Source organism: Barbatula barbatula, assembly GCF_947034865.1.
Source record: "Barbatula barbatula genome assembly, chromosome: 1".
Taxonomy (NCBI): Eukaryota; Metazoa; Chordata; class Actinopteri; order Cypriniformes; family Nemacheilidae; genus Barbatula; species Barbatula barbatula.
In genome coordinates this window covers 360,940-377,061 of record NC_136766.1, presented here as the reverse complement: position 1 = coordinate 377,061, position 16,122 = coordinate 360,940, and the positions used below count along the sequence as shown (strand labels likewise).

General features: G+C 44.3%; 1 protein-coding gene across 1 annotated transcript in view; it reads right to left on the bottom strand.

Moving 5' to 3' along the window:
• nrxn2b (neurexin 2b) overlaps positions 1-16,122 on the bottom strand; it is a 252,766-nt gene that overhangs the window by 64,429 nt on the left and 172,215 nt on the right. Inside the window, exons 11-14 of the mRNA XM_079462581.1 lie at positions 15,390-15,416; positions 2,141-2,260; positions 1,658-2,039; positions 1,277-1,467 (exon numbers count right to left, since the gene is read on the bottom strand). Coding sequence (XP_079318707.1) covers positions 1,277-1,467; positions 1,658-2,039; positions 2,141-2,260; positions 15,390-15,416 — 720 coding nt within the window. The remainder of the gene's footprint in view (positions 1-1,276; positions 1,468-1,657; positions 2,040-2,140; positions 2,261-15,389; positions 15,417-16,122) is intronic.

The window sequence follows — 16,122 nt, the reverse complement described above, 5'->3', positions numbered from 1 at the left end:
CCGCAAAGTGTCCTCCTTTTTGGTGTTATGGAAATGGCCACCGTAACTTACGCATGCACACGCGCATGCACACATACACGCTCGCACACTAATTTCCTGTAGGCAAACATCAGTGACTTGAATCTGATCCAGGCTTCGACCGGTAGCCAGTGGAGAGAGATGAAAAGGGGTTTCACATGAGCCCTTTTGGGCTGTTGGAAGATGAGGCGTGCTGCTGCGTTTTAAACCAGCTGAAGTGGTTTGATAGCCTTTGCAGGAAGACCAGAAAGGAGAGCATTGCAGTAGTCCAACCATGATATTACCAGGGCCTGGACAAGGAGTTGTGCCAGCTGCTTAGCGAGATAGGGTCTAACCTTACGAATGTTGAATAAGGCATATCGGCAGGATCGTGTTGTCTTTGCAATGTGATCATTGACTCAGAGGTTCCTGGCTGATTCGGAGGGAGTGATAGTGGAATTTCCAAGTTGTATGGTGAGATCGTGTTTGACCGTGGGGTGTGCCGGAAACACGAGTAGTTCTGTCTTGGCTGGGTTCAGCTGGAGGTGATGCTTTTTCATCCAAGCTGAGATGTCTTCTAGGCAGGCTGTTATGCGAGCTGCTACAGTGGTATCGTCCGGGTGAAACGAGATTTAGATCTGGGTGTCGTCAGCATAACAGTGATACGAGAAGCGCTGTGCCCGCCGCGCACACGCACACGTTCATGCATGGACACACACACATGCACACATGCACGCACACATACACACATCAGTTTTCTTCAGTGTCTCTGTGAACTTCTTCTGTCAGATGTACAGACTGTGTTGATGAATATGTTCCTCAAGTTTATCTGATATTTATATGAAGACATGTTTCCCTTCTGATGTACACCAGCGGTAAAAAGCTTATAGTCACTTACTCGATCAGGTTAGAATAACAGTAAACTCCTCAAAACTATAGAATAACACACATGTGACTTTAGGAAAACAAAGACTCTTCTTGTTTAGCTTCATGCAGTCATTAAATGTTTTCTTGAGCATTTTCTCATCCTGAGATGATTGCCACATCCAATCTGAGGTCTCATCTTTCTCAGCTTTCAAGCGTCGTTCATTAAATAAGATTTGAGTTTTGTAAAGAAAGAAACTAATTTGTAGCCACGATTTTAAAACTCATTTCAGACACCTTTAGATCAGATGATTTTAAAGATATTTGAAACAGTCAGGCAGACTGTTAAGGTTTGAGCGCTGGCGTACACTCGGTCCAGTAAGATGAAAGTAAAGATGTGTTTCTTGTGTTTTACCCTTCAGGTCCAGGTTCCTTGCGCCGTTGGAGTGTTGAGTAACGGTGCGGGAGTCGATCTTCAGCGTGTGGACGTTGTTTGTGTCACGGGACACCACCACATTATGCCACTGATTGTCATGGAGAGGCTTCTCAGAGTTTCCCTTCATAAGGGACGGCCCGTTACCCAAATCAAACACATAATGAATGTACCTGCAGAAAACAAAACATACATCACTTCCTGTTCACATAGTCAACAGAAAACACTTCATCAAATCAGACGACATGAAGCGGAAACTGAAATGACGACTTTAGTGAAAAACAGAAACATTGTTCTAGCATCATCAACCGTTTAAATGAACACACACGACAGCTTTAAATGAGACCCGAGAGAGAAACAAACCCTTTCACGAGCTCCACCACAATGAAGTCGCTGCCGTCTCCGCTGTTGAAGAGCATCAGACCGTCACTGGTGGTGGTCTTAAACTGAAAGAACAGGTGCATGGAGGCGTACGCCTGCAGTGTGGCCAGCGCCAGGTAATCGGCTTTATTTCGAAAGGTCACAGGGTCAGCGATGATGTGCCGCATGCCGAAGCGGGCGTTCAGCTCACAGTATGAGATGTCGCCGTTCTTGCACTGGTCCAGATACGGCACGCTGTTGAACATCAGGCCCTGCAGGTGCCCGATGAAGTTTGACGGGACCACAGAGATGAACCTGCGTTCTGTCATGATGCCCGTCTCCATGTTGTGGAACTCCAGACGTGTGTGATCGCCCGTCATCTGACCTGCACATTCGCACGCACGTCATTTCTCCTTCATCAACTCATGTGTGTGTGAGTGTGTGTTCATCATCAGGTGAGTGTTGAGAATAAGAGTGTGAACGTACCTTCGACAGTGATGTTGTCCACAGACAGCTGCAGGTTTCTGCCGCGCCGTATCACTTTCACTGAGTGCCAGTCATTATCATTCAGCTTCTGCCCCGCTGTCAGAATCTCTGGACCCTTACCTGCATGACAACACACCTGTCAGACACACGTTCATCCTGACCGAACACACAGAGACAGAGACAGAGAGAGAGAGAGAGAGAGAGAGAGAGAGAGAGAGAGACAGAGACATATATCTCTCTCTCTCTATATATATATAATCGTACAGCTGTATATATATATTCGTATATAATCATCCAGTTGTATATATATAATCGTATATAATCATACGGTTGTATATATATATATTCGTTTAGAATCGTGCAGCTGTATATACAGCGGGGGAAATAAGTATTTGAAACATCAGCATTTTTATCAGTAATGGGATTTCTAAGTGGGATATTGACACAAAATTTCCACCAGATGTAGCCATCAAGCTATGGGGTCAGAATTGTTGCATCATTCTGAATAAATAAACTATGATCCGCAAATAAATGTAGAGAGTTTCACAATTTTTTTTAAATCCACATATGCACAAAAAGCAAAGCATAAATATATTTTAGACATCCACAAAATAAATGGCATTCACAAATAAGTACAATGAGATTTGCAAATAAAAAATATTTACACATTTATTTTAATGGTATTTATTTGAAGAACGCTTTCTGTGCATTTGTGGATCGCTTTCTGTGCATTTGAGGATCGCTTTCTGTGCATTTGTGGATCGCTTTCTGTGCATTTGAGGATCGCTTTCTGTGCATTTGTGGATCGCTTTCTGTGCATTTGTGGATCGCTTTCTGTGCATTTGTGGATCGCTTTCTGTGCATTTGTGGATCGCTATCTGTGCATTTGTGGATCACTGTGCATTTGTGGATCGCTTTCTGTGCATTTCGCTTTCTGTGCATTTGTGGATCGCTTTCTGTGCATTTGTGGATCGCTTTCTGTGCATTTGAGGATCGCTTTCTGTGCATTTGTGGATCGCTTTCTGTGCATTTGAGGATCGCTTTCTGTGCATTTGAGGATCGCTTTCTGTGCATTTGTGGATCGCTTTCTGTGCATTTGAGGATCGCTTTCTGTGCATTTGTGGATCGCTTTCTGTGCATTTGAGCATCGCTTTCTGTGCATTTGTGGATCGCTTTCTGTGCATTTGAGGATCGCTTTCTGTGCATTTGTGGATCGCTTTCTGTGCATTTGTGGATGGCTTTCTGTGCATTTGAGGATCGCTTTCTGTGCATTTGTGGATCGCTTTCTGTGCATTTGAGGATCGCTTTCTGTGCATTTGTGGATCGCTTTCTGTGCATTTGTGGATCGCTTTCTGTGCATTTGTGGATCGCTTTCTGTGCATTTGTGGATCGCTTTCTGTGCATTTGTGGATGGCTTTCTGTGCATTTGAGGATCGCTTTCTGTGCATTTGTGGATCGCTTTCTGTGCATTTGAGGATCGCTTTCTGTGCATTTGTGGATCGCTTTCTGTGCATTTGAGGATCGCTTTCTGTGCATTTGTGGATCGCTTTCTGTGCATTTGTGGATCGCTTTCTGTGCATTTGAGGATCGCTTTCTGTGCATTTGAAGATCGCTTTCTGTGCATTTGAGGATCGCTTTCTGTGCATTTGAAGATCGCTTTCTGTGCATTTGTGGATCGCTTTCTGTGCATTTGAAGATCGCTTTCTGTGCATTTGTGGATCGCTTTCTGTGCATTTGAGGATCGCTTTCTGTGCATTTGAAGATCGCTTTCTGTGCATTTGAGGATCGCTTTCTGTGCATTTGAGGATCGCTTTCTGTGCATTTGAAGATCGCTTTCTGTGCATTTGTGGATCACTTTCTGTGCATTTGAGGATCGCTTTCTGTGCATTTGTGGATCACTTTCTGTGCATTTGAGGATCGCTTTCTGTGCATTTGAGGATCGCTTTCTGTGCATTTGAAGATCGCTTTCTGTGCATTTGTGGATGGCTCTCTGTGCATTTGTGGATCGCTTTCTGTGCATTTGAGGATCGCTTTCTGTGCATTTGTGGATCGCTTTCTGTGCATTTGTGGATCGCTTTCTGTGTATTTGAGATTCGCTTTCTGTGCATTTGAGGATCGCTTTCTGTGAATTTGTGGATCGCTTTCTGTGCATTTGAAGATCGCTTTCTGTGCATTTGAGGATCGCTTTCTGTGCATTTGAGGAATGCTTTCAGTGCATTTGAGGATCGCTTTCTGTGCATTTGAGATTCGCTTTCTGTGCATTTGAGGATCGCTTTCTGTGCATTTGAAGATCGCTTTCTGTGCATTTGAGGATCGCTTTCTGTGCATTTGAGGATCGCTTTCAGTGCATTTGAGGATCGCTTTCTGTGCATTTGAGATTCGCTTTCTGTGCATTTGAGGATCGCTTTCTGTGCATTTGAGGATCGCTTTCTGTGCATTTGTGGATCGCTTTCTGTGCATTTGAGATTCGCTTTCTGTGCATTTGAGGATCGCTTTCTGTGAATTTGTGGATCGCTTTCTGTGCATTTGAGGATCGCTTTCTGTGCATTTGAGGATCGCTTTCTGTGCATTTGAAGATCGCTTTCTGTGCATTTGTGGATCGCTTTCTGTGCATTTGAGGATCGCTTTCTGTGCATTTGAGGATCGCTTTCTGTGCATTTGAGCATCGCTTTCTGTGCATTTGTGGATCGCTTTCTGTGCATTTGAGGATCGCTTTCTGTGCATTTGAAGATCGCTTTCTGTTCATTTGAGGATCGCTTTCTGTGCATTTGAGGATCGCTTTCAGTGCATTTGAGGATCGTTTTCTGTGCATTTGAGGATCGCTTTCTGTGCATTTGAGGATCGCTTTCTGTGCATTTGTGGATCGCTTTCTGTGCATTTGAGGATCGCTTTCTGTGCATTTGAGGATCGCTTTCTGTGCATTTGAAGAACGCTTTCTGTGCATTTGAGGATCGCTTTCTGTGCATTTGAGGATCGCTTTCTGTGCATTTGAGGATCGCTTTCTGTGCATTTGAGGATCGCTTTCTGTGCATTTGTGGATCGCTTTCTGTGCATTTGAGGATCGCTTTCTGTGCATTTGAGGATCGCTTTCTGTGCATTTGTGGATGGCTTTCTGTGCATTTGAGGATCGCTTTCTGTGCATTTGAAGATCGCTTTCTGTGCATTTGAGGATCGCTTTCTGTGCATTTGTGGATGGCTTTCTGTGCATTTGAGGATCGCTTTCTGTGCATTTGTGGATCGCTTTCTGTGCATTTGAGGATCGCTTTCTGTGCATTTGAGGATCGCTTTCTGTGCATTTGTGGATCGCTTTCTGTGCATTTGTGGATCACTTTCAGTGCATTTGAGGATCGCTTTCTGTGCATTTGAAGATCGCTTTCTGTGCATTTGAAGATCGCTTTCTGTGCATTTGAGGATCGCTTTCTGTGCATTTGAAGATCGCTTTCTGTGCATTTGAAGATCGCTTTCTGTGCATTTGAAGATCGCTTTCTGTGCATTTGAAGATCGCTTTCTGTGCATTTGTGGATCGCTTTCTGTGCATTTGTGGATCGCTTTCTGTGCATTTGAGGATCGCTTTCTGTGCATTTGTGGATGGCTCTCTGTGCATTTGTGGATTTTTAAAAATTTCTAACGTCAAGGCGTGTGCACAATGCACAAATAGATGGACTCCGCCCACTATCTACTCAAGCCAATTAGGTAATTTAAGTAGACCAATAGGGCACGTTCTAACTTCAGCCAATCATGTTTTGCTCTGCACTAAGATTCAGGGAGCAAGCATTGCGGCTAGTGGCGGTCTAAAATGCGTTAATACCTAGGAAATGAGAATGGCCTCTTCTTTATACTTCTGAGTAATGATTGGTTGTGTTTATATGCATTGTCCATATGTTAGTGACAAACGACTGAAGTGTTTATGACTTGACACTAAAAGCGAGCACGGACTGGGGTGTACAATCTCTGTCACCAAAAACTATAAAAAAGCCAAAAATCACTGCGTGAAAAATTCCTTTACCGTGACAGCTCTACGGATATGAGTATATTACAGTACATTACACATCACATGTCTTTAGGATGTGTGTGAATGGATGAACAGGGTCCAGAAAATCATTAGCAGTTCAAACTAAAATCAACCGATCCCGTCATCCCGACCACATCTTCCGCTTTACTGAAAATAAACACAGCAGAGATCATTCCAGAATGGGATAAACCGAGACATTTTAGGCCGCCACTAGCCACGATGTTTGCTCCCTGAATCTTAGTGCAGAGCAAACTGAAAGTCACCAGATTGGCTTGCGTAGATAGTGGGCGGAGTCCACGTATTTGTGGATTGTGTGCATGCCTTGATGTTAGAAATGTTTCAAAATACACAAAATACACAGAGAGCCATCCACAAATGTGTGCACTAATTCACAAATGCGTGTAGCGATTTACAAATGTGCAGATAGCGATCTTCAAACAAATGCTATTAAAAAAATTGTGTAAATATTTTTATTTCCAAATCTCATTGTATTTATTTGTGAATGCCATTTCTTTTGTGGAACGTCTAACATTTAACGCTTTTTGTGCATATGTGGATTTAAAAAATGTTGGTGAAACTACATTTATTTGAGGATCGTAGTTTGTTTATTCAGAATAATGCAACAATTCTGACCTAATTTCAAGCCAAATATTGAATTCATACAAAGAAATCAGAACATTTAAGTATACAAGTTGAGTCATAATAAATAAAGTGAAATGACACAGTGAATAAGTATTGAACACACTATATTTAATACTTTGTAGAAAATCCTTTGTTGGTGATTACAGCTTCTAGACGCCTCTTGTATGGGGAGACCAGTCGTCTGCATTGCTCAGGAGTGATTCTGGCCCATTCTGCCACACAAATGGTGGACTTTGATCTTCAGTTCCATTCAAGCAGCTTGATTTTCTTTCTTTGAAACCACTTCATTGTGTCCTTGGCCTTGTGTTTGGGATCATTGTCTTGCTGAAATGTCCACCCTCTTTTCAATTTCAGCTTTCTGGTAGATGGCAGCAGATTTTTACCCCGAATTTCCGGTACATTTCTCCATTCATCCTGCCTTCAATAATTTGAAGACTGCCAGTAACCCTTGCTGAAAAGCAGCCCAAACCATGATGCTTCCACCCCCAAACTTAACTGTTGGTATGGTGTTCTTGGGGTGGTGGGCAGTGCCATTTCTTCTCCAAACATGGTGTGTAGAATAACTGCCAAAAAGTAAAATTTTTCATCTGACCATACTAGTCTCCCAATAATCCACAGGCTTCTCCAAATGCTCTTTCGCAAAATTTAACAGAGCCTGAACATGCTTTTTGTTTAACAATGAAGTCTTGCGTGCATGGATGCCATGGGGGTTCAGTGCATTGCTTATAGTTTTCTTTTAAACACCCGTACCTGCTGATGCAATGTCTTCCTGCGGTTCTGCCCGAGTGGTTCTTGTCCTGTGTGCCTCTTATGTAATGAGAAGCCTTTATAGTCCATCAATTGGAACTAAATCAGCTGATATCAATTAGTACTGATAGGGCCCAGGGTTTCTCTCTCAATATTGACAGCTTTCAGGTGATCTCCTGGCTTTATATGCCATTTTGCACCTTGTTATCTTCATGTGTTCAATACTTATTCCGTGTGTCATTTCACTTTATTCATTATGACTCAACTTGTATACTTAAATGTTCTGATTTCTTTGTATGAATTCAATATTTGGCTTGATGGCTACATCTGGTGGACATTTTGTGTCAATAGCCCACTTAGAAATCCCCTTACTGATAAATATGCTGATGTGAAGCTCTGGCCTAGTGTTTAGAGCATTGGGCTTGTGATCAGAAGGTTTGAATCTCAGTACCAGCAGGTCTTGACTGAAGGGCCCTTGAGCAAGACACCTTACCCCTGATTGCTCTGCAGTAATGTAACACTGTAGAAAACTACTTGTAAGTCACTTTGGATAAATGTAAAATGTAAATATATATATAATCGTAAAGCTGTCTTTTATAAATGTGATCATACTAAAGACTGTGGATATTTGAAGGGTACTCAAGATTAACATAAGTTTTACAGAAACTGTCTGAGTTAGGGCCGCTTTAATATACTGCAGTATTTGAATGATATACATAAATAATGAAAAGAGTTCAGCGTTCACCTTTCAGATAAATAAAGTAAAGGAGAATCACACTGTTCATAGTTCAGCGGTCTGACAGGGAATTCTGGGTAATGGACTGTAAATAAATCCTCATGACACATCAGTTCAACTCCATGTGAACAGAAGAGTAAGTGGAGGTAAAGAACACAGAACCCAATGTGACAGATGAATGAACACACACCAGTTTACAACTTTATATAGTTTCAGTTCTACTTAGGATCTAAAGAAATAAATCACTGGAGTTCACGTTACACTGATCAAAAACAGATTACTACACTGATGATTATGTTTGACATATTTAAAGATACCGCTCACAGTTTCTCACATACACCACACATACACATTCATACACACCACACACACGCACACACTCACGAACGCACACTCACGCACGCACGCACACACACACACACACAAACACACCTCACACACCCACACACCTCACACACACACACACCACCCACACACCACACACACAAACCACACTCACACCACACCCACACACAAACCACACACAAACCAAACTCACACCACACCCACACACAAACCACACAAAAACCACACTCACACCACACCCACACCACACACACACACCTTACACACACCACACACGCACACAAACCACACACACACCTCACACACACACACAAACCACACACACACACAAACCACACACACAGCACACACACACACCTCACACACACACACACAAACCACACTCACACCACACCCACACACAAACCACACACAAACCAAACTCACACCACACCCACACACAAACCACACAAAAACCACACTCACACCACACCCACACCACACACACACACCTTACACACACCACACACGCACACAAACCACACACACACCACACACAAACACACAAACCACACACACACACAAACCACACACAGAGCACACACACACACCTCACACACACACACACAAACCACACACAAACCACACTCACACCACACACACACACCTTACACACACCACACGCACGCACGAACGCACGCACGAACGCACGCACACACACACACACACACACCTCACACACCCACAAACCACACACACACACACACCACCCACACACCACCCACACACCACACACACAAACCACACTCACACCACATACACACACAAACCACACACAAACCACACTCACACCACACCCACACCACACCCACACACACACCACACACACACACCTTACACACACCACACACACGCACACAAACCACACTCACACCTCACACACACCACACACACACACACAAACACACAAACCACACACACACACAAACCACACTCATAGCACACACACACACCTCACACACACACACAAACCACACTCACACCACACACACACCACACACACCTTACACACACCACACACACACACGCACACAAACCACACTCATACCACATACACACACAAACCACACACAAACCACACTCACACCACACCCACACACACACACAAACCACACTCACAGCACACACACCTCACACACACACACAAACCACACTCACACCACACTCACACACACACAAACCACACTCACACACACCACCCACACACCACACACACCACACACACAAACCACACTCACACCACATACACACACGAACCACACACAAACCACACTCACACCACACCCACACCACACACACACACCTTACACACACCACACACGCACACAAACCACACACACACCTCACACACACCACACACAAACCACACACACACACAAACCACACACACAGCACACACACACACAAACCACACACAAACCACACTCACACCACACACACACCACACACACACACCTTACACACACCACACGCACACACACGCACGCACGAACGCACGCACGCACACACACACACACACACACACCACATACACACACAAACCACACACAAACCACACTCACACCACACCCACACACACACCACACACACACACCTTACACACACCACACACACACACGCACACAAACCACACTCACACCTCACACACACCACACACACACACACAAACACACAAACCACACACACACACAAACCACACTCACAGCACACACACACACCTCACACACACACACAAACCACACACAAACCACACTCACACCACACACACACACCTTACACACACCACACACGCACACAAACCACACTTACACCACATACACACACAAACCACACACAAACCACACTCACACCACTCACACACCACACACACACACAAACCACACTCACGCACACACGCACGCACACAACTCACACACACCACACAAAAACCACACTCACACCACACACATACACACACACACACACACACACCTCACACACAAACGCGCACACAAACCACACTCACACCACACACACACACACACACACAAAAACCACACTCACACCACACGCACCACACACACACACACACCACACTCACACCACACACACACACACACAAACCACACTCACACCACACGCACCACACACACACAAACCACACTCACACCACTCACACACCACACACACACACAAACCACACTCACGCACACACGCACGCACACAACTCACACACACCACACAAAAACCACACTCACACCACACCACACACATACACACACACACACACACACACACCTCACACACAAACGCGCACACAAACCACACTCACACCACACACACACACACACAAAAACAAAAACCACACTCACACCACACGCACCACACACACACACACACACCACACTCACACCACACACACACACACACAAACCACACTCACACCACACACACCACACACACACAAACCACACTCACACCACACGCACCACACATACACACACAAACCACTCACACACACACACACAAACACACACTCACACCACACACACACACCACACACACAAACCTCACACCACACGCACCAGACACACACACACACACACAAACCACACTCACGCACGCACACACACACACACCACACACACACACCCGCACACACACACACACACACACACACACACAAACCACACTCACACCACACGCATCACACACACAAACCACACTCACGCACACGCACACACACACACCATACACACACACACACCTCACACCACACGCGCACACAAACCACATTCACACCACACACACACACACACAAACCACACTCACACCACACGCCACACACACAAACCACACTCACGCACGCACACACACACACACACACACACACACCACACACACCCGCACACAAACGCGCACACAAACCACACTCACACCACACACACACACACACAAACCACACTCACGCACGTACACACGCACGCACACACACACACCTCACACACACCATACACACACAAACCACACTCACACCACACACATACACACACACCACACACACCCGCACACAAACACGCACACAAACCACACTCACACCACACACACACACACACAAACCACACTCACGCACGTACACACGCACGCACACACACACACCTCACACACACCATACACACACAAACCACACTCACACCACACACATACACACACACACACACACAAACCACACTCACACCACACACACACACACACACACACACTCACACCACACACCTCACACACACACACACACACACAAACCACACTCACACACCACACACCACACACACAAACCACACTCACGCAGGCAAACACACACACACACACACACACACACCACACACACACACCTCACACACACACGCGCACACAAACCACACTCACACCACACACACACACACACAAACCACACCACACGCACCACACACACACACACACACACCACACACATTAAGGCAAAACCTCTTTATAAGAATGGGTTCTTATATAGAAAAACAGTGTCACAATATCAATCCCAGGCAAAGGAGAGAGAAATGATTGAGGGACAGGGACAGCAGGACCACTTTTATTAAAGGGATAATTCACCAAATAAAATACAATTCTGTGATTACTCAGTTTCTACAAATCTGTATACATTTCTTGTTTGGTTAAACACGGAGTATTTAGGAAATTGCTTGTAACCAAACATTTCTTTGACCTCATTGACTAACATTGTAGTAAAAATGACAATGGTAGTGAAAAGTGCCCCAGAACTCTTTGCTCTCCGACATTCTTCAAAATATCACTTTTTGTGTTCAACAGAACAAAAACAAATCAATGTAATTTTTCTTACTTATGGCAGTCAGTTGGGGTCCAAAAACTATTTGGTTACAAGCATTTGTCCAAATATCCTTCTCTGTGTTCATCAGAACAAAGACATTTATACAGATTTGGTGAGTAAATGACAGGCTCTTTCTGTGAACTATCCCTTTAATGTTTTAAGAGTTGTGGCTGTTCAGCAGATGAACATCACAGGCTCATCAATGAACAGAAGGATCTGTCAATTTTACAAGTGTAATGAAAACAGGTTAGTTATTATGAGTATGAAAACATTATTTTCTGCTGCTTTAGGAGTCAGTCTGTTATTTTAATTTTTTTATACTACATACGTTTTCACAATAACAGAGATAGCATTTAGATGTTGTTGTATGTTGATGGCTTGTGTGGCGAGGGGGGCGTGGTTTAGCGAGGTCTGCGGCAGGAGAGAGAGCCGGGAGACGAGCGGTGAGTAAATGGAGCATGTGCAAACTATCAACACCTGTATCCAATTCCAGTAAGGGCGCGGAGACCAATAAAAGGAGCAGGCCGACAGACGGGTGTTGAGAGAGCCGCGGACTGAGCACGAGAACCGAGCTGGCGTGCTACATGTGCGGAGACTGTTCGTGGTGTGCTGGAGAATTCGCCACCCAGTTATTTTCTGTTGACCACCCAGAGTGTGTTTCTTTTTGTTTATTTAATAAAACTCCGTTGTCGGACTCGCAACCCTCGTCCTCTTCCTTATCTTAGACTGAACCCCGCTACAGCTTGATTCTAAACAACTAAAAACATTTCAATGAATAGTTTTGAAGAAAAAAATGCTTTTTCATTGATCCAAAGAAACTTGATAATGTTGATATAATGATGCCATCTCCATGCTACAATAATGATAGTAGCAAGGCATACCTCTGTGTTCACATATATTCATACAATTTTGACTTCATTATTTGTGTCCCCTTCAAAAATTGCTCTTAAGAAATTTTATGTTTATTGTCCCCCCCTACTGTTAAATGAAATGTACGCCCATGCACACACACATACACCACACACACACAAACCACACTCACAGCGCACACACACCACACACACAAACCACACTCACACCACACACACACCGCACACACACAAACCACACTCACACCACACACACACCGCACACACCCCACACACACCACACACACAAACCACACTCACACCACAAACACACACCGAACACACACACACCACACACTCACACCACACACACACCGCACACACACACACAAACCACACTCACACCACACACACACCGCACACAAACACACAAACCACACTCACACACCACACACCACACACACACCACACACACAAACAAACCACACTCACACACAACACACACACCACACACACACACACACACACACCACACACACACAAACCACACTCCCACCACACTCACACCGCACACACACCACACACAAACCACACTCACACCACACACACACACCACACACATAAACCACACTCACACACCACACACACACACAACACACACACTAGACACACACACACAAACCACACACGCACACAAACCACACTCACACCACACACAGCACACGCACCACACACACACACACACACAACACACACGCACACAAACCACACTCACACCACACACACCACACAAGCACCACACACACACAAAGAGGTAAAACACAGTACATGGTGTCTATAGAACAAGTTAAATTATTCTAGTAAATATCTAATGTCAGCATCTCCTGGTGGTGTATTTATCATATTTAGCATGAAGTGAATGTTTGGCTGTAAAGATGCGTCTTTAATCTAGATTTAAATTGGGCGAGTGTGTCTGATCCTGGAATAATATCAGGAAGGTTATTCCAGAGTTTAGGTGCTACGTATGAGAAAGCTCGACCCCCTTTGGTGGATTTAGTTATTCTAGGTGTTATCAAAAGAGTTTTGAGATCTTAGAGAGCGTGATGGGTTGTAGTGTGATAGAAGCTCTGTTAGGTAGGTAGGGGCTAAACCCTTTAAGGCTTTATAAGTGATTAAAAGAACTTTAAAGTCAATACGATACTTAATGTGTAGCCAGTGAAGGGTTGATAACATTGGGGTTATGTGATGGTATTTTCTGGATCTGGTTAGAAGTCTGGCAGCTGCGTTCTGAACTAACTGTAGTTTGTTTATTGATGATGAAGGACAAACACTAAGTAGCGCATTACAGTAGTCAAGTCTTGAGGTCATAAATGCATGAATAAGCTTCTCCGCGTCAGCAACACATAGAATATTTCATCATTTGGCAACATTTCTGCCAATTTGGATAGCTGGAAGGAATCATCTGGTCTTGATGAGATATATAGCTGAGTATCATATGCATAGCAATGGAAGCTAATTCCATGTTTTTTAATAATGTTTCCAAGGGGCAGCATGTATATGGAGAACAGCAAGGGTCCGAGAACAGATCCCTGAGGTAATCCATCATTTACTTGCGTTAGATTTGATGATTTCCCATTTTAATGGGGGGGCTGCTAGAATTTTATAGTCTTATTTGATTAACACTGCATATAGGAATTTATAGTGTGTCTGATATTTGACCTGTGTTTTGACTTCCATAACCTTACATGTTTTGCTTATAGTCAATGTTTTCTTGTACAGCTGCTTTGTAACAATGCAAATTGTAAACAGCGCTATATAAATAAAGCTGACTTGACTTGACTTAATGATCAAACTGATGTCTGTCTGATAAGTAAGATCTGAACCATTGTAGTGCCTGTCCCTCAATACCGGTATAATTGTGTAAGCGATCTAGAAGTATGTCACTTTGTGTGTTCACACTATTAGCTGCAAAAGACATCTGTAAAGAGACAACTGTGTGTGTGTGTGTGTGTGTGTTTGTGTATGGGTGTGTCACTTACTGAGGTTACAGTCTATCCTGATACAGTCTGGTGAGAGAGAGAGAGTGAGATGATGAGATCAAACAGAGACAGAGAGAGAGAACAGTTTACATCCTTCAAAGTTTATTCTGCAGACAAACATTAGTGTGGATCACTATCCGGGGACACGAGCTTGAGTCAGCGAGCCCTCCGTCACCACAGCAGCTCACATCATCATATGCATCGAGCGCTGGACTCAGGAGTTCAGTTCCTCTAAACATCAGGAAGCGGCTCGCTGGACACCTCGACCTCACGCACAACACTTCTCAATGTTCACCTCATCTCTGATGTGTTGTGTGGGCTCTGAGGCTGAGGTGCATCTCAATGTGTCAACCGCTACAGAACAGTGAAGACAAACAGCCGGGGACCGTCTCACTTTCATCACCGCCGTGCGTCAATCACTGCGACGTGTCTCTGATCTACAGCGGTTCTCATCATTTCTCTCTTTCAGCTATGGTTTCACTCTTGACCCAAGGATTAAACACAGAACTGAAACCTTCACAGATTTAACCATTTCCAATGAGAAGGTCTCTTTCTCCAGCTGTTTGTCACAGTCGCAGACGGACATGCCATTGAAGGGATGAAAGGTTCCGTCATCAGAACCAGAAGAGATGAAGGAGAGACAGAAAGAGAAGCAGAGAAATGATGATGGGTTGTTTGATGTCCTTTCCCAGAATGCACCACTGCTCTGTGTCATCCTCCTCTCTGTCAATCT